General features: G+C 36.9%; 1 protein-coding gene across 13 annotated transcripts in view; it reads right to left on the bottom strand.

The window, feature by feature from the left end:
• Window positions 1-19,846, bottom strand: part of TACC2 (transforming acidic coiled-coil containing protein 2) — a 314,467-nt gene that overhangs the window by 242,283 nt on the left and 52,338 nt on the right. For all 13 annotated transcript variants that reach the window (XM_031955975.1, XM_031955979.1, XM_031955974.1 and 10 more), the window contains one exon: window positions 13,430-13,611. In XM_031955975.1, the coding sequence (XP_031811835.1) occupies window positions 13,430-13,611 (182 nt within the window). The remainder of the gene's footprint in view (window positions 1-13,429; window positions 13,612-19,846) is intronic.

The raw sequence follows: 19,846 nt of genomic DNA, 5'->3' as shown, positions 1-19,846 counted from the left end.
TAGCTAGTTCAGTTCATTACTGCTCCATTAGAAATGATTTGGTTGATCTCGTTGCTGAGGATGGCCTGATCCATCAGGACTGGTCATCATCTAGTATTGTTGTTGAAGTATATAATGATCTCCTGGTCCTGCTCATTTCACTCAGCATCAGTTCGTGTAAGTCTCTCCAGGCCTTTCTGAAATCATCCTGTTGGTCATTTCTTACAGAACAGTAATATTCCATAATTTTCATATACCACAATTTATTCAGCCATTCTCCAACTGATGGACATCCATTCAGTTTCCAGTTTCTAGCCACTACAAAAAGGGCTGCCACAAACATTCGTGCACATACAGGTCCCTTTCCCTTCTTTATAATCTCTTTGGGATATAATCCCAGTAGTAACACTGCTGGATCAAAGGGTATGCACAGTTTGATAACTTTTTGAGCATAGTTCCAAACTACTCTCCAAAATGGTTGGATTCGTTCACAACTCCACCAACAATGAATCAATGTCCCAGTTTTCCCACATCCCCTCCAACAATCATCATTATTTTTTCCTGTCATCTTAGCCAATCTGACAGGTGTGTAGTGGTATCTTAGAGTTGTCTTAATTTGCATTTCTCTGATTAATAATGACTTGGAGCATCTTTTCATATGACTAGAAATAGTTTCAATTTCTTCATCTGAGAATTGTCTGTTCATATCCTTTGACCATTTTTCAATTGGAGAATGGCTTGATTTTTTATAAATTAGAGTTAATTCTCTATATATTTTGGAAATGAGGCCTTTATCAGAACCTTTGACTGTAAAAATATTTTCCCAGTTTATTGCTTCCCTTCTAATCTTGTCTGCATTAGTTTTGTTTGTACAAAAACTTTTCAGTTTGGTATAATCGAAATTTTCTATTTTGTGATCAGTAATGATCTCTAGTTCTGCTTTGGTCATAAAGACCTTCCCCTTCCACAGGTCTGAGAGGTAAACTATCCTATGTTCCTCTAATTTATTAATAATTTCATTCTTTATGCCTAGGTCATGAACCCATTTTGACCTTATCTTGGTGTACGGCGTTAAGTATGGATCAATGCCTAGTTTCTGCCATATTAGTTTCCAATTTTCCCAGCAATTTTTATCAAACAGTAAGTTCTTATCCCAAAAGCTGGGATCTTTGGGTTTGTCAAAGACTAGGTTGCTATATTTGTTGACTGTTTTATCCCTTGAACCTAATCTATTCCACTGATCAACTAATCTATTCCTTAGCCAATACCAAATAGTTTTGGTAACTGCTGCTCTATAATATAATTTTAGATCTGGTACAGCTAAGCCACCATCATTTGATTTTTTTTTCATTAATTCCCTTGAAATTCTTGACCTTTTGTTTTTCCATATGAACTTTGTTGTTATTTTTTCTAGGTCATTAAAATAGTTTTTTGGGAGTCTGATTGGTATAGCGCTAAATAAATAGATTAGTTTAGGTAATATTGTCATCTTTATTATATTTGCTCGCCCTATCCAAGAGCATTTAATATTTTTCCAATTGGTTAGATCAGACTTAATTTGTGTGAAAAGTGGTCTGTAATTTTGCTCATAAAGTTTCTGATTTTCCCTTGGCAGATAGATTCCTAAATATTTTATATTATCAGTAGTTACTTTAAATGGAATTTCTCTTTGTAACTCTGACTGTTGGATTTTGTTAGTGATATATAAGAATGCTGATGACTTATGTGGGTTTATTTTATAACCAGCAACTTTGCTAAAGTTGTGGATTATTTCTAATAACTTTTTAGCAGAATCTCTGGGGTTCTCTAAGTATACCATCATGTCATCGGCAAAGAGTGATAATTTGGCTTCCTCATTGCCTATTCTTATTCCTTTAATCTCTTTCTCAGCTCTTATTGCTATAGCTAGCGTTTCTAATACAATATTAAATAGTAACGGTGATAGTGGGCAACCTTGTTTCACTCCAGATCTTATTGGGAATGGTTGCAGTTTGTCTCCATTACATATGATGCTTACTGATGGTTTTAAATAGATGCTGCTGATTATTTTAAGGAAAAGTCCATTTATTCCTATACTCTCAAGTGTTTTTAATAGGAATGGATGTTGGATTTTATCAAATGCTTTTTCTGCATCTATTGAGATGATCATATGGTTTTTGTTAATTTGGTTATTAACATGGCCAATTATATTGATAGTTTTCCTAATATTGAACCAGCCCTGCATTCCTGGTATAAATCCTACTTGATCATAGTGTATTATCTTGGAGATGATTTTCTGTAGTCTTTTTGCTAATATCTTATTTAAGATTTTAGCATCAATATTCATTAGGGAGATTGGTCTATAATTTTCTTTCTCTGTTTTCAGCCTACCTGGTTTAGGTATCAGTACCATGTCTGTGTCATAGAAGGAATTTGGTAGGACTCCTTCATTCCCTATTTTATCAAATAATTTATATAGCATTGGGGCCAATTGTTCTTTAAATGTTTGGTAAAATTCACATGTAAATCCATCTGGTCCTGGGGATTTTTTCTTAGGGAGTTGTTTAATTGCCTGTTCTATTTCTTTTTCTGAAATGGGACTATTCAAGCAATTTACTTCCTCCTCTGTTAGTCTGGGAAGTCTATATTTTTGGAGGTAGTCATCCATTTCACTTAGGTTATCAAATTTATTGGCATAAAGTTGAGCAAAATAACTCCTTATTATTTCTCTAATTTCCTCTTCATTGGTGGAAAGTTCTCCCTTTTCATTTTTAAGACTACTAATTTCATTTTCCTCCCTCCTTTTTCTAATCAGATTTACCAAAGGCTTATCTATTTTATTGGCTTTTTCATAGAACCAACTCTTAGTTTTATTAATTAGTTCAATAGTTTTTTTACTTTCAATATTATTAATTTCTCCTTTTAATTTTAGAATTTCAAATTTAGTATTTGATTGGGGGTTTTTAATTTGGTCTTTTTTTAGTTTTTTTAGTTGCAAGCCCAATTCATTAATCTTTTCTTTCTCTGTTTTATTCAAGTAAGCCTCTAAGGATATAAAATTCCCTCTTATTACCGCTTTGGCTGCATCCCACAAATTTTGGTATGATGTCTCATCATTGTCATTATCTTGAGTGAAATTATTAATTGTATCTATAATTTGCTGCTTCACCCAGAAAATAAAGATTTATTAAGCACCTACCATCTGTCAGGCACCATGCTAAGCACTTTATAAATATTATCTCTTTTGCTAAATCCTTTCTGGGACTAAGCCCTCTATGAGGTATTCTCCCTCCCTCCTTCCCTCCTCATAGTGTCTTCCCTTAAATGGAATTTGATTAGTCTGCTACACTCCTCTATGGATTTAATCTATCAGTTAGTGGCACAAACTCAGGCTTCATGGCAAATTCCTTTAATGGAATTTTCTTGGTAATCCTATTGCTCTCCCAAATATATTTCATATTTTCCATTCTTGGTGCCTATTTTCTCTCTTCATTTTTTCTGTAACCTCTTTTAAATAAACTTACCTTTTGGCAAAATATATGTACATACATATAGATATATGCATATACAAAAACACATATAAAATTTCATTTGACCCTCACAACAACGCTAAGAAATAGGTCCTAATGGTGAATTTTGGGGAAAATATTTATTTCTCCTTTGGACAAGTTGGACTTACAATATGTATGAGATATCAGGTGATGTCCAGTCTCTCATATGATCTCTTGCATAATAATACAAAAAGTTATACAGGCATCTAATTGAATCTTTTAATACTTATTTGAAATTATTCTTATTGGAAAAATTATACACTTGGCATTAATTACTTTGTCTTCTAAGTAAAGAGAGCAACTCATATTTCTTTTCTTTTTCTTTTTTTTTGTGCTGAGGCAATTGGGTTAAGTGACTTTCCCAGGGTCACACACAGTTAGGAAGTATTAAGTGTCTGAGGCCAGATTTGAACTCAGGTCCTCCTGACTTCAGGGTTGGTGCTCTATCCACTGCGCCAGCTAGCTGCCCCAGCACCTCATATTTCTATCAAACTTTCAGGTTTACAAAGTACTTGCCTGGCACCTGGCAGACACTTTATAAATGCTTGTGCAATTGACTTTTCTCATGGCACTATGAGATAAGTAGTGTGAATATTATTTTCTCAGTTTTAAAAATAGCTTCTAAGTGATTAAGTGACTTGGCCAAAGTAACAGTAAGTAGGAAAGGCAAGATTCAAAAACATGTTTCCTTACTTGATGCTCAGGGCTTTGATCTCCACACTCTGTTGTCTTTCAAAAACTATACAATGAAGAGAAGGATTCTTTATTCTATATAGTTACACCTTCTTTTTTTTCTGAGGCAGTTGGGATTAAGTGAGTTGCCCAGGGTCAGCTAGGAAGTGTTAAGTGTCTGAGATCAGATTTGAACTCAGATCCAGTGCTCTATTTACTGTGCCACTTAGCTGCCCCAATATAACTACACACTTTTAAAACTTATTTTACAGAGACAACTAGTTGGTGCAGTGGATAGAACACCAGCTCTCAAGTCTGGAGGACCTGAGTTCAAATCTGACTCAGACATTCAACACTTCCTAGTTGTGTGACCCTGGACAAGTCACTGACCCCAATTACCTCAACAAACAAACAAACAAACTTATTTTATTATAGAGTGAAGGAAAAAGTCAGTAAGAACTGAATCAAATCCAGCCTGAGACATTCACTACTTATATTTAATTCTGTCAACTTCAGTTTCCTCATCTTTAAAATGAGGATAATAAAAATAGTACCTGGGTAGCCAGATAGTAGAGTAGATAAAGTGCCAAGTCTAAAATCAGGAAGATCTGAATTAAAAATCTAGACTCTGACACTTAGCAGCTATGGGTCATTTTATCCTACTTGTCTCAGTTTCCTCATCTGGAAAATGAGTGGAGAAGGAAATTACAGACCACTCCAGTATCTTTGCCAAGAAAACCCCAAATGGAATTACAGCATCAGACATGACTGAAAATGTCTCAACAATAAATAGTATCTACTTCATAGGGATATTGAGAGGACCAATTTGTAAAATGCTATCTAAATGCTAACTATTGTTGCTGCTGTTTGTTGTTACTTAGGAACTAAATATCCAAAAGACAGGTTACTAGTGTAAAGCTAATAAGATTATTATAACTAGGCTATTTAGAATGTATTTCCAAAAAGGGGGAGAGGGGCTGACTTGATCCTTATAAAAAGAGAGATCTACTGCACATTGAGACCTCAAAAAAGTAGTTAATTGACTGGGACAAGGCAGTATTTTTATCATTGGCCCATCCTAAAGGGCTATTTTGAAGGATTTGGAAAATACACTACTATACAGACTTGCTATGCAGGCTAGTTAGACTTTATAAATCAATTTTAATTTATCTTATTTTTTTAAAATACAGATCCCTCATAGAAGCATCATGGATATATGAGTTATACAAAAAATTTTTCTCCAACTGGCACCAAAAGACAGCTGTTCTTCTTAAGGACAACAATTCGCTCAAAAAAGTCACGCCAAAGAACACTTTGGGAGTGTTTACTTCCTGTTGGGATGTTAGTGAGTCAGCCATAGAACAGGGAGGGGTGAAGGCTGCATCCCATCCCATCCTATCCTGACACATCCTGGCATGTCAGGAGTAAGGGCGTGGAGCAGAGGCTTTACAAGAGTGTCAGGGAGTGGTAGAAATGAGCAACTTAAAAATGCTGTACATTTATAAAAAGCTTCTCCTGGACCATCAGGCAAGACTTGCTATTTCATAACCTAGATCATATTTTGGGTTTTTTTTGGAGGGGGCGGTGGAAGAGCATTGTTTTGTTTTGTTCTTGCTAAGACAAAGAAATTCATTTATAGATTGTCTTCTGATAATAGATTGAATTTACACATTTTAATTCAATTAACATATATTAAACACCTACGATATGCCAGGCATTGGACTAAACGTGTAGGTCATCTTGCAAATGGTTTGGGAAACATTCTTTCTTTTATTTTCCTCCTATTTTTTCCTCAAATTATTTTGTGTTTTTCATTTATCTTTCTTTTCTTTGCTCTTAAATTGCTGCTACCCAAAACACTAAAGGATTTTTAGTTATAAATAAAAATTCTTCTAAGGAGTCATGATGATGATTTTAATAAGTATACCCATCATTATTCCTGGAGCTAAGCAGAATCTAGAAAGTCATGATAATGATTTTAAGAAGTATTTCCATCATGATTATTCGGGGAGATAAGCAGAATCTACAAATTACAGTTAAAAATTGACAGAGTTCGTCATTAATCATAACAATACCCCACAAATAGACTGGAAGCAGAGCTAACAAGATAAGGAGCATTTTCTACCTCCAGGGGACCTATGACATCTAGACTTTGGAATGGCAGAGCTGAGAGAGATTCTAGCAAGTTCACTTTCCAGATGATGACATGAAGAATCAGGCTGAATCATCCTGCAACCCCTTACCCCAACCCCCATCCCTCGAAGGTCACTCAGCTAGCTGGTGACAGAAGGTTGGCTTCCTGGCACCCAATCCAATTCTCCTTCTGGATTCTGCTACATAGAAACATCTGTTGATAAACAAAGTTATCAACACACAGACATGCTGGCACACTGAAAAGTCATTATGATTCTATTTCAGGACAAAGAAAGAAACAGCCACCTAATACTGGAATTGCTGATATCCTAGCATTCAGGACATTTAAGGCAAGAAATAATGGATCTGTCTCTTAAGGACTGGTGATAAGTAATATTATCTTTTCTTTGCCCAGAACATTGACCTACTGTTGGTTTTGATTCTGTTTTACAAATATCAGAATGAGTTGGAGTTGATTCACCCACAAAGTGCCACCTTGTGACAAATAGCATGACAGCTGCCTGGGGTTGGACATGCAGTCCATCTATGATGAGTCCCCAAACAGCCCCTAACACTGATATAGAATGTTATTGCTTTCTTTGCAACCACCCTATATAGCACAGCTATTTTTATCTCTGTTTTACAGAGAGAGAAACGGAGGCCCAGAGAGATTAAATTACTTGCCCAAAGTAAAACAGTTATTAAGTGACAAAACTATATATCCCTGCTTTTCTCTCTATACCACAGCCACCAGCAACGTTTGGCTTAATTGCTTACTGAGAAATAGAGAATAAGGGGGCAGCAGATGGCACAATGGATAGAGCCCTGGTCCTGAAGTCAGGAGGACCTGAGTTCAAATCTGCTCTCGGACACTTAATACTTCCTAACTGTGTGACCTCCTAGCTTGTGTTAAGCAATTCAGTTAACCCCAATTGCCTCAGAAAAAAAATTGGGGGTAAACATTTTTAAGCACCTATGAGATATGCCAGATACTGGACTAAGTACTTTACAAATATCTCATCTGATGATCATAACAATCTTGAAAAGTAAGTACCATTATTATCCCCATTTTTATAGCTGAGAAAATTGAGGCAGACAGAGATTAAATTACTTTCTCATCAGAGGCTGAATTTTTTTGATTCCAGACCAGTGCTCTACCCAATAATAGCTAACATTTATATAGTGCTATGTGCCAGGCAAGGTGCTAAGTGCTTTACAATCATTGTTTCATTTGCTTCTCACAACAACCCTGAAAGGTAGGTGCTATGATTATCTCCATTTTATAGTTGAGGAAACTGAGACAGACAAAGGTTAAATGACTTACCCAAAATCACACTGTTAATAAGTGTCAGAGTCTAAATTTTAATTCAGATCTTTCTGTCTCCAGTCAACTCTAATAAATACACCAAAAACATATATGCTTTATTTTAAAAGCTTATGAAAATGATCTACCAAAAAACTACAATTCTAGCTCTACAGTCAATCCTTTTAATTTTAATTTCCTCTATCCCCAAACTTGAATTTCTCTTAGGGTCACTAACCTAAAAAATAGCACAGTGATCCAAACTTTGATTTTGTTAGTAAACTTAAAAGAGCCCATAGTAAGGCTTACCATGAACAAGATCCAAACTTTGATTTTGCTATTAAACTTTAAATAGCCCAAAGTAAGGCTTACCACGAACAAGAAGCAGAGCTCAAGAACTGGAAGAGGTCCCAGAGCCCATTTTGTCCCACACCCTCATTTAGAGTTGAGTAAACCGAAGCCTACACAGATTAAGTGATCTGCCAAGGTCACAGAGGCAATAGCAAAGGCAAGATTTGAACTGATCTGTAAAATGGTGATACTAGCCTACATTGGAGGTGTGTATGAAGATCAAATGAAATTGTTTATTTTGCCAAAGTAAAATGCTTTGCAAACCTTAAAATTTTAAGTAAATGTCAGTCAACATCATAATTATATCTAACTGTTGAATTGATCTCCTTGTCTCTGGTTCCCAACTCAATCCACTAACACTAGGGTTAATCATCTTACTATCAGTTAATTACACAATTAAGCTTAGCATGCATTTCTGCATGCTAAAGCCCAAGCTTCTTAGCTTAACATTCAAAGTCCTCTAGAGTTTAATTATTATTGTCTTTACTAGTAGTAGTAATTAGCATTTCTACAGGATTCTAAGCATTTCACAAATGTTATCTCATTCGATTCTCCCAGTAGCCCTTTGAGGGAGACGCTATTATTATCTCCATGTCACAGATAAAGAAATGAAAGTTGAGAGAAGCTAAATGACCCAACTAATTGCTGGTTGAAGCAGGATTTTGAACTCCTGACATATTTCAGCATTCTTCTGAACAAAACAAAAGCCCCTGCTTATCATCTGTGACCCCAGTTTGTATCTTCTGACTCTTTCATCATGGAAGTCCAATGTGCTGAGAGCCTCCCTAGTGTTGGATACCCATGAAGCATGTGGGGCACCCACCAGCCATCTCTCCTCCTTCATTATGTAAGAAATTGCTTTCTTTTTTCCTGCTCATTTTCATGCTTCCCATGACTTCTCCTTGGTGACTCCTTATCTGAAACACAGTGCTGGCTGATTATGTCCACTTCACAGCTCTGTACCTCCACAATTTCTTCTGTGGTCTGCCACGTTTTTCCCACTGATACAGCCATTACTCAAGTTCAAGCCCTCGGCACTTTTAGCCTACACTATTGAAATCACCAGGGGCAGTTGGGTGGTACCATAGTGGATAGTGTGTAGGTCTGGCATTAAGAAAACCTGAGTTCAAATGCAGCCTCAAACTTTACTAACTGTATGACCCGACAAGTCACTTAACCTTGTTTGCCTCGGTTTCCTCATCTGTAAAATGAGATGGAGAAGGAAGTGACAAACTACTCCAATATCTCTGCCAAGAAAACCCCAAATGGGGTCATAGAATGTTGGACATGCAGAAACAAATTAAAATTATCTCCTAATTGGTCTCCCTGCCTTGAATCTCTCCCCAATCCAACCAATCTTCCTCTCCAGGTGCCACGGTGATTTTCCTAAGATATTGGTCTGACATGCCACAACTCAATAAACTCCAATGGCTCTCACCTCCTCAGAAAAATAGAAACTCCTTTATTTAACATTTAAAGTTCCTGAAAGTCTCATTCATTCCTTCCTTTCCAGTCTTTTTACACCTTACTTTCTTCCATATTCTTTAAATCCATCTGGTCTACCAAAATCCATATAGTTCTCCCATATGACATTCTATCTCCCACTCTGCACTGCTTCTCCCAACCCTAGAATGCTTTAGCTCCTCACTTCTGCCTCCTTGCTTTCCTACAATCCTTCAGAATCCAACTTGAAACACACTTTCTACAACAGAGCTTCTTCACAGACAGCTCCTTCACCTGAGAAATTTTTACATAACCTCGGTACATTTGCTGATAATAAATCACAAAGAGAATTATTTTAAAATAATTCTTTGGTATGCATATACTTTTAGCATTTATTAAAGTTAAAAGCAATTATGCATACTAATGAGATGACTACATTTCTTTATTTTTATATAAAGAATTGAATCTTGGAAGAATATTTGATACCTTTTACTGTTGCCAAATTTTTCATGACCCACAGATTCATTACGCAACTCCACCACCCACAGGTGGTGTCACAAGGTCACAACCCACAGTTTAAGAAGTTTTGTTTTACTGATCCAACCATTCTGGAGAGCAATTTGGAACTTTGCCCTAAGAGCTATCAAACTGTGCATACCCTTTGATTCAGCAGTATCTCTATTAGGTCTGTACTCCAAAGAAGTCAGAAAAAGGGGAAAAGGAGCCCATGTGCAAAAAGGTTTGTAGCAGCCCCTTTTGTATCATCAAGGATCTGGAAACTGAGTGTATGCCCATTAGTTGGGAAATGGCTGAATAAGTTATAGTATATGAATGTTATGGAATATTATCGTTCTATAAGAAGTGATCAGCAGGATGATTTCAGAGACACCTGGGGAAACAAGTGAAGTGAGGAGAACCAAGAGATCATTTTATAGGACAGCAACAAGATTATGTGATGATCAGTTCTGATGGACATGGTTCTTTACAACAATGAGGTGATTCAAGGAACTTCCAACAAATCTGTAACGGAGAAAGCCATCTGCATCCAGAAAGAGGACTATGGGGACTGAATGTGGATCAAAGCCTAGTACTTACACCTTTTTGTTGTTGTTTGCTTGATTGTTTTTTTCTTTCTCATTTTTCCCCCTTTTGATCTGATTTCTCTTGTGTAGCATGATAAATGTGGAAATATGTTTAGAAGAATTGCACATGTTTAACCTATATTGGATTACTTGCTGTCTAGAGGAGGGAGGAAGGGAAGGGGGTGAGAAAAATTTGGAACACAAGGCTTTTCAAGGGTAGATATAAAAAAAAAACTATATTTGCATGTATTTTGAAAAATAAAAGCTATATTATAAAAAAGAAATTTTGTTCTACATAACAGCTTTCCTAGTCCCTCTAGTTTCTAATATCTTTCCCTCTGAGATTACTTTTCATTTTCATTCTCTCTCTCTCTCTCTCTCTCTCTCTCTCTCTCTCTCTCTCTCTCTCGGTGGTACATTGGATAGAGCCCCAAATCTGAAATCAGAAAGACCTGAGTTCAATTCCTATTTCAGCTGTTTAATATCTGTGTGACCCTGGGCAAGTCACAACCTCTATTAGCCTCAATTACCTCATCTGTAAAATGGGGATAATAACAGCACCTACCTTGAAGAGCAGTTGTAAAGCTCAAATGAAATAATATCTGTAAAACACTTAGCTCAATGCCTGGCACATAGTAAGATTTAATAAATGATTATTGACCAACTTGTTCTTTGAAGGATTTTCATTTTCTATTCTTCAGAGATGATAGGATTCTATGAATTAATGCTAAGCAATAATATTAGAAGAATATCAATATTTAAAACATGAGTCCTCAATTCAGGGAGAAGTTTGAGACAGGCATTAAAAAAACTTTGCTGATCCCCAAGGTAGTTCAGCCCATTCTACCCCTCCTGCTTCTGGTGTCTTTCCCTCTGGGATTACTTTTCATATCCCTTCTCCTTTCCTCCCTCCCCCCATCTTTCTTTATCTCTGTTTCTGTCTCTGTCTCTGTCTCTCTCTCTTTCTCTCTCTCTTTTCATATGTATATATACATACACACACATACACACATATATATTTACATATACATGTATACAAAAACAGAGAGAGATAGAAAATCAGAGAAAGAGAGAGAGAGAGCACGCCAGTGTCTTCTATAAATCTAGTTACTTATATGTTGTCTCGACCCATTTTGGATGTAGTTAGGTGGTACAGTGGATAGAACCCTTGAGTCCCACTATTATCCATTTCAATCTATGTTCATTTTGCCAAATATGCCAGCAGACAAGCTCAATGGTCTGTTCTCATCACTGCATGTCATTGTCTGATGACACAAAGTAGCTTTTGCTCCCTTTTCCATAATTTCCCAACCAGATTGTCAGTTTTTCAAGAATTTAACATTAAGCTTCTGCTCCTGTGTTGTAGTCTTGGTGCCTCGAACATAATAGGCATTCAATAGCTTTCACCTCTTGTTCATGATAAGGATTTATAACTGGCAAAAGGAAACTCCTTTGGGCAGTTAGGGAAAGGGACTTCTTTCCTACTGCATTTCCATTTCAATAAGAGGCAAACTTTCAGAAAGGAAAAAAAAAGTGCTAGACACTGGGATCCTGAGAAGTAAGGGAGCTCAGCTTCTATGCCCTTCCAAATATGAGACAGAACCGAAACCCAGATCCATAAACTACTGAAAGACTTGCTCAACCACAATAATAAGAAAAATGAAACCTTGGGTCTCTATCAAGAAACCTTCTGTTATACATAAATTCCAGGGGAAAAATTAGTCATTAATTAATTTCATGGCCATACTGAGCTAATTAGGTTGTCTGGTTAAAAAGAATTAAAACCACCATGTAGCTACTAATGCTAAAAAACATTCTAAAGTGGAACAAGCTTTAAAAAAGGAAAAGGGGGAAAGGAAACACCAAGTACAAGAGAAGGGTGAAAAGTGACACCATTGTGTGAAGGTTGGTTTCCTCCCTGGGACACCACCACTCAGAATCCCAGTTGCTTCCATTTCCCTGCAAAAATCTTCCACTCATACCAAGAGTAACCAGTCCCTCCTCCCCAAACCACACAGCTAAATCACATAATGAGTCATGTTGGCCACTTGCAGAAAATGAGGGGGGAGGTAATAAGGGGAGAGATTGAGATTTCCAAACACCTGTAGTCAATTGTATTTATTTTAAGCAGCCAAAACCCAAAATTGGAACCTCTTTGCAGTTGCTGTGGTTAGGATCTTTTGGGAATGGCTAAGGCACAGTGCTTTTATACCTAAGAACGGAAAATTGCCTGTGCTGGATAGTATTGTATAGCAAAGGAAGCATCGAAGCCTCTGTGTCGAGCAGCTCCACATGTGGCTGGTCACTTGGGAAAAGAGTCACCAAGGATGTTCTCAGTATGTTGAACGTGGCCAAGAACTGACTCCACAAATCAAGCAATCTAGATTTTAGTCAATTCCTGGGCTATGCCCATCAATCCCATCTGGGACATTTGTTCTTTGCCTGAGTTTACCACCCAAGTGGTACTTTGTCTACTGCAATAATCAGCCCTGCCATGAAGAGAGCCAGGAAGCGGCCACTTGAGAAATTTATCAATTTTAATTTCAAGATCTGCACTTAGGAATCTATCTGAAAGTGGACTTGAAAGGAATAAAAGCCTTTAATTTGCGCATTTCCTACATGGCTGGAAGAAAACACTTCATCTAAATAGACTATATTCACCTTGATGGCTTGAAACTGTTTTGGTTTTTTTTTTTTTTTTTGTCTTTGTATCCCTAGGGTCAAGCACAAGTGCATGCACTGATTAAATGCTAAGGATTTGAATTTTCTAATATTCGGGCACAAATTGATTCTAAAGAGAGAGAAGAAAAGAGGTGAGGTTTTCATCTCTTTCCTGTGGGATGTCTGGTGTGATAGTGGTTTGTCTAAGCAACAAGTGTTCAGGCTATCAGATGCCAGATCATGCCGTGACTAAGTTTTCTCAAAAATATTCCTACCTGGTAGCATCGCTCAGTAACGTCGGCGTGGTCTCAGCGTGGGGCACAGCTGTAGTTGGCCAGACACCAGGGGAGTTACTGCTGCTACTGGTGCTTCCAGTTTTCTTTCCCTGTTTCTGCTTTGTATCAAAACTATTTCCAGCAGGCTGGGCTGCTTCTGGGGTAGGATGTGGGGACACCTCCTGAAACAGGAAAAAAAGGGTGGGGAAAGCAACAAAAGGGAATTAAGTAATACATAAAGAAAAGAGCAGACATTAGCAGATCACTGGGCTCACAAAGCTTTCCAGATGAGAAGTAATCCAGGTTTGTCTATTTTCACCCTCCCCCCAATACCAATCAGGAATCACCCAGAAATCTTTGTGCTTCTAGTGATGATTTACATCTATCAGTCCAGGGCTCCCCATGTGTTTTGTTATGGTCATTGAATTGCTTTGGTGTTGTCTGGGTCTTTATGACCCTATTTAGGATACTGGAGTGGTTTCCCATTTACTTCTTCAGCTCATTTTACAGATGAGGAAACTGAGGCAAATGGGGTAAAAGGACTTGCCCAGCATCATACAGCTAGTAAGTATGTGAGACAGGATTTGAATTTAGATCCTCTTGACTCCACTGTGCTACCTACCTGCCCCAACATACAGCAAAAAGTAAAACAGGGCAAACTGAAATTACTTTCTACAATACCTGACACAGGAGTTTAATAAATGTTGATGGATTGATTGATTGATTTTCTAGGATGAGAATTCTCTAGCCTTATTCAGTAGAAGTTTCTCTAATTTCCTAGGCTCTAGAACAGTGGTTCTCAAAGTGTAGTCCAAAGAGACCTGGGGTGTCTGAAACCCTTTCAGAAAGTCTGCAAATTCAAACTTAGCTTTTATTTCTAATATAACTATCTATAATATAACTATAACCCACATAAACAAGACTAGACCCTGCCACCCAAGAACTCTGCTCTCTGTCCATTCCTCCCAGTTGTAGCAGAACTTAGATATTACTAGCTGTGGTCTAACTACATTTGTCCAATCTGCTTCAGTAGACAAAAAGAGGCCTTATGTTTCTCTTAATTTTGACCTCTTTGGACCTTATTTGGACGTAATACTGGATTTTTCCTTGATTAATTATTAGAGTCTAGATTCTAAAAATTCTTAATCTTGGTTCTATGAACTTTAATATATAGATATAGGTAAATATATCTGTATAGATATAATTTTATAATTGTATATAGATAGATACAGATATCTATATAAGGGATCTTAGCATTTAACTGGTCCAATCCACAACCTGAAACATGGATTCTTAACTCCACTTTGGGAGTTCTTAAATAGATTTCAGGGGGGTTTTGAACCTGAATAGAAAAAAAATACATCTTTATTTTCACTAATCTCTAAATGAAATTTAGCATTTCCTTTAATTATTTAAAAATATTTTTGGAGGAGGGGTCCACGGGTTTCATTAAATTGTCAAAAAAGAAAACTCTCTCTCTCTGTCTCTCTTTCTATTTCTCTCTCTCTCTCTCTCTCTCTCTCTCTCTCTCACACACACACACACACACACACACACACACACACAAAACAAACAAAAGATGAAGAACTTCTGCCCTAAAGGATTTTCTACTATAATTTCTGCTGTAAATACTTGTCCAGTCTCTGCTTGATAATCTCCAAAGGATGGGAACTCAGTAGTTCCCAGGTATCCCAATTAACAGAATAAAGGGTAACATGAGGCAGGGAGGGCAGAGTCAATGATGGCTGAGGTTATAAAGTTGAATGACTGGAATGCCCTCAACAAAAACAAGGAATTTGAAGGATGGGTGGATTTAGGAGGAAAAGAAAATAAGTTCCATTTCAGACGTGTTGAGCATGAGATAACTAGAGGACAGCCATTTAGAGATGTTCTGCAGGCAACAGAGTTGTTGTTTGTCTTTTGTTGTCAAAGAGTGACATGACATATCTTTAATAAAGTCTCTGTTTCACTGAGGCACCGCCCAAAGAGTGATTAAAGCTACATAAGAAACAAGGCAGAGAATGACCTGTTTTACCTAGTCAAAAAAAATTAAATCTATCTGAGAGAGAAAGATTGTATTTGGACAAAGGGAAAAGAAAAGGAAAAGGGAAGGAAAAGGAAAAGGAAAAGGGAAGGGAAGGTAAAGGAAGGCAAGGGAAGGAAAGGGAAGGGAAGGAGGAAAGGAAAAAGTCCTTCACTAAAGCCCTAAGTCTTCTCCTAGAAGTATATTCCTAGTTCCTTCAAATGGCATTATGATTGTCTTTTTCCAGTTGCTTTCCAGTTTAACAATGTGCTTCAGTTATAAAATAATTATATTTTTAATTGTCAAGCCAATTTGGGGATCCATAGCAACATTACTATATGAAAAACAATAATTTTTCCCAGTGTTGACCTGGTTGTCCCCTCCTTAGTCGTCCCCATCCATTCTTTACAACAGGAATTCTTAACCTCTTTTGCATCATGAACCTTTTTAGAAGCCTATATAGAATAATGATTTTAAATTCATAAAAAGAAAATACATAGGCTAGGATTACTAAGAAAACTAATTATATTTGAATATAGTTATATTTTTTTAAAAAACAGTGTCAAATATCCCAGATTAAAAAGGAAACTAAATTTTTTAATTAATACATTTAATATTCTAATAAAAAGCAAACAACAAAGATATCTACATTGGGAATGAGGAGATCACTTGCTTCAAATGTTAGTTAGCTGAACATACAAAAAATATGGCCTTATAGGCATATAAATAGCTAATGGAACTTTTATTTATAGAAGAATAGGCCTTGGAAATCATCTAGTCCAGTTTGCTCATTTTCGGTTGTAGTTGAGTTGTTTCAGTCAGGTCCTCCTCTTTGTGATCCCATTTGTTTTTGTTTGTTTGTTTGGCAAAAATACTAGACTGTTTTACTATTTCCTCTCCAAGCCCATTTTACTGAAAAGAAAATTGAGATAAATAGGGAGAAGTGACTTGTCCAGATAATAAGTGTCAGGCCAGATTTGAATATAGGAAGATGAATCTTCCTGATTCCAGGACCAGTACTCTACTGGGCCACCTAGCTGTACCCTCCCCCTACATACACATTATTACAAAATTACAAAAAGAGTCGAGAGATTAGATGATTTCTGGACATCACAAAGTCAAGCCCAAGGGCTTCTGAATTACAGCCTTTTGCTTTCTTCCATCACACCATATTGCCTTTCACCTGCAAATATAGTATCTTATACTTGGGTTAAAAAGATCATTTACATGGAACCAGGAAGGGAAAAATGTGAGAAAATAAATAGAATGATTAGAAGCCAGGTGATGAGAAGATAATTCCTTTGGCTCTTAATACTTTTCCAAATGTGAGACAGCACCAGAGAAGGAACCTACATGAGGAAAAGCCAGAAGAACTATACTGTACGACAAGTTCAATTTGAGTGAACAGATTGATGCTGCAGCCACAAAAGTTAATGGGAAGTTAGGCTCTTATTCATGAAGGTGACTCTCGGTCTCAAAAACAAGCAAGAAGCAGAAAGCCAATAGGTATGGCTGGGCTTGGCCATGGGTCCATTGTCCAAGGACAAGTTTAGCTAAGCACTAAGAAGACAACTTCGTCAGACAATGACTTTGTCAGAGACTCATAAAAGTGTTTCTTAAGGCATGGAGAGGCTGAGATCTGCATTAGTGAAGGGAGTTACCACACTGAGATCTCTGAAATAGAAAGTATCCAAAATGAGGAAAGTTATAGTCCCACTGAACTCTGCCTCAGCTAAACCACATCTGGAATAGTGTATTCAATTGTAGCCACCATATTTTTTAAAGGTCAGTGATAATTTTGAGCATGTCCAGGGGTGACCAGGTTGATGAGAGGATTAGAAACCATGACATATAAGGATTAGTTGAAGAAACTGTAATGTGTAACTTGGAGAAAAACACTTGGAAAAATGTCAGAATTGCCTTCAAATATATAAAGAGATGTGTTTCAGGAATCAGATTCAATTTTTCTTGGCCCCAGAGGGCAACACCAGGATCAATAGCTGGAAGTAAAAGAAGATTTCTGTTCAATTGGAAAGGAAAAACTCCCCAAAACTTCCAGAAGTGAAATGGGTTGCCTTAGGACATAATAGGTTCTGACAATAGAACTTAATTGGTCCAGTGTCTAAACACCACAGCCCCAGAATTTTAGCTTTTTTCTCTCATACCATATTGCCTCTCAACTGCAAATATAATCATATATATATATATATATATGTATATATATATATATATATATATATATACACATACACACACACACACACACACACACACATATATATATATATATATTGCTTAGGCAATTGGATTAAGTGATTTGCCCAGGGTCACACAGCTAGGAAATGTGTCTGAAGCCATATTTGAACTCAAGTCCTCCTGACTTCAGGGCTGCTGTTCTATCCACTGTACCACCTAGCTGCACCTATTTTCTTTGGTCACAAATAAAGCCCCCCAAACCATCATTTGTATGGGACTAAGAAGGGAAAAATGTAGAAAGACCCATAAAATTGATGGAAGCTAAGTAATGAGATGGGTAGCCAGGTAACAAAATCATAGAGTACCAAGCCTGGAGTCAGGAAGATATCTTTCTAAATTCAAATCCATCTCACTTTTTAGTTCTGTGACCCTGGGCAAGTCACTTAACCATGTTAAATGTAAAATGAGTAAGAGAAGAAAATGGCAAACTATTGCAGTATCTGCCAAGAAATACCCCAAATGAGGTCACAAACTGAAGTTTGTTTGGGCACAACTGAAATGAATGAACAAAGAGAAGATATATCTTTATCCTTAAGGAGATATACCCTTGTCAGATAATTCTCATAATCTACAACCATAGATCGTCCCATTCTTTGTATTTGTACCCAGCACATACCTACTACCTGTTAGGCATTTAATAAATACCTATTGATTATTGGTTGATCATCAGAAATTCGTCAGCACCTGGCACCTAATGAATACTTGTTGACTGACCTCCCAATAAAATTATTCTCCACTGTAATATCCCCAGCTAGAAACTGAATGGATAATTTATACAGCTAAGCCACATGATGCTTCCTGCTGCTATAGATGAAAGGACAACACTGGGAAAGGAGGCATCCCCAAAACAAGAACATTGATATACCAGGCTAACATTTGTGAAATGCTTTAAGGTTTACAAAGACTTTTTTGATCCTTACAACAATCTCTGTGGGCACTAGCAATACTTGAATCCAGGTCTTTCTAGGCTCCGGGGTCACAGATTTTCCTATTATATCACATTGCCAGAAGCTACCTTAACCAACAAGCACAATTCATCTTTCCAAATGCAAAGACATAGCATCCAAAAGCAACACCTATTCAAAATACAAACTTATTTGTAAAAGAGTTATCAACAAGAACAGAAGGTGATGAGGGTCTGAGCTAGGATGCTAGCCATGGGGGTGAAGAGGAGAGAGATGGGAACAATTTTTAAAGATAGTAGTAATAAGACTGATTGGATCGGAATAGTGTGGGCAGTGAAAAGTTAAGGTTGACTCCAAGATTGTAAAACTGAATGACTAGAAGGAAGGTGGTGTTCTTGACATCTGGGAAATTAGGATGAGGAATGAGTTTGGAATCCAACTGGAAATCTCCAAAAGGCATTTGGTGTTACCAGATTGGATCTCAGAGACAGAGACCAGATAGACAGATGTGAGTGGTTGACATAGAGATAATAATTGAATCCATGGGATCTGATGAGGTGACTAAGAAAAAAAGTGTAAGAAAAGGCTTAGTCAGGGCCTTGGGGATAAAACCCCCAACTAGAAGCAAGATATAGATGATGAGTTTACAAATGTGTGAAAAGGAACACTCAGTCAGGCAAAGGAGTCATGAAAACCCAGATAAGAGAAAGCACTCAAAAAAGGAATATAGTCAAATGTGTCAAATGTTGCAGGGAAGTCATAAAAGATGAGGACCAAGAAAAGACAACTGAATTTGGCAATTTAGAAATTACTGGTAATTTTGGAGAGAACAGTTTCAAGTGAGTTAATCAATTTAAAATTTAGACTGCAAATAAAATAAAAGGTTGAAAAATAAAAGGAGAGGAAGGGGATGCAATAAATATAGACAACTCTTTCTATGAATTAGGAGGAAATGGGAGGAAAGATATAGGAAGTAATAGCTTGAGGAAATGATAGGTCAAATAGGGCTTTTTAAGCATGGGAGAAATAAGGCCACATGAAGACTGGATTTAGATAACTGGTACACATTAGTTTAATTTCACATATTATTTTCTGTTCTTTATATGTAAAAATGTTCTTGTCATGTTTGTGAAGTTCAAAATATAAAAAAAATAATTATTTAAAACATTAGATTTAGGAGGAAGAATGGTGTAAAGTTAGAATTTAGTGATAGGATGTAAGAATTTGAGAAAT

The sequence above is a fragment of the Sarcophilus harrisii genome, chromosome 2 (genome assembly GCF_902635505.1).
Source record: "Sarcophilus harrisii chromosome 2, mSarHar1.11, whole genome shotgun sequence".
In the NCBI taxonomy this organism is placed as follows: domain Eukaryota; kingdom Metazoa; phylum Chordata; class Mammalia; order Dasyuromorphia; family Dasyuridae; genus Sarcophilus; species Sarcophilus harrisii.
The sequence above is the reverse complement of the archived record's forward strand: the minus strand, read 5'-3'. Positions and strand labels throughout refer to the sequence as shown.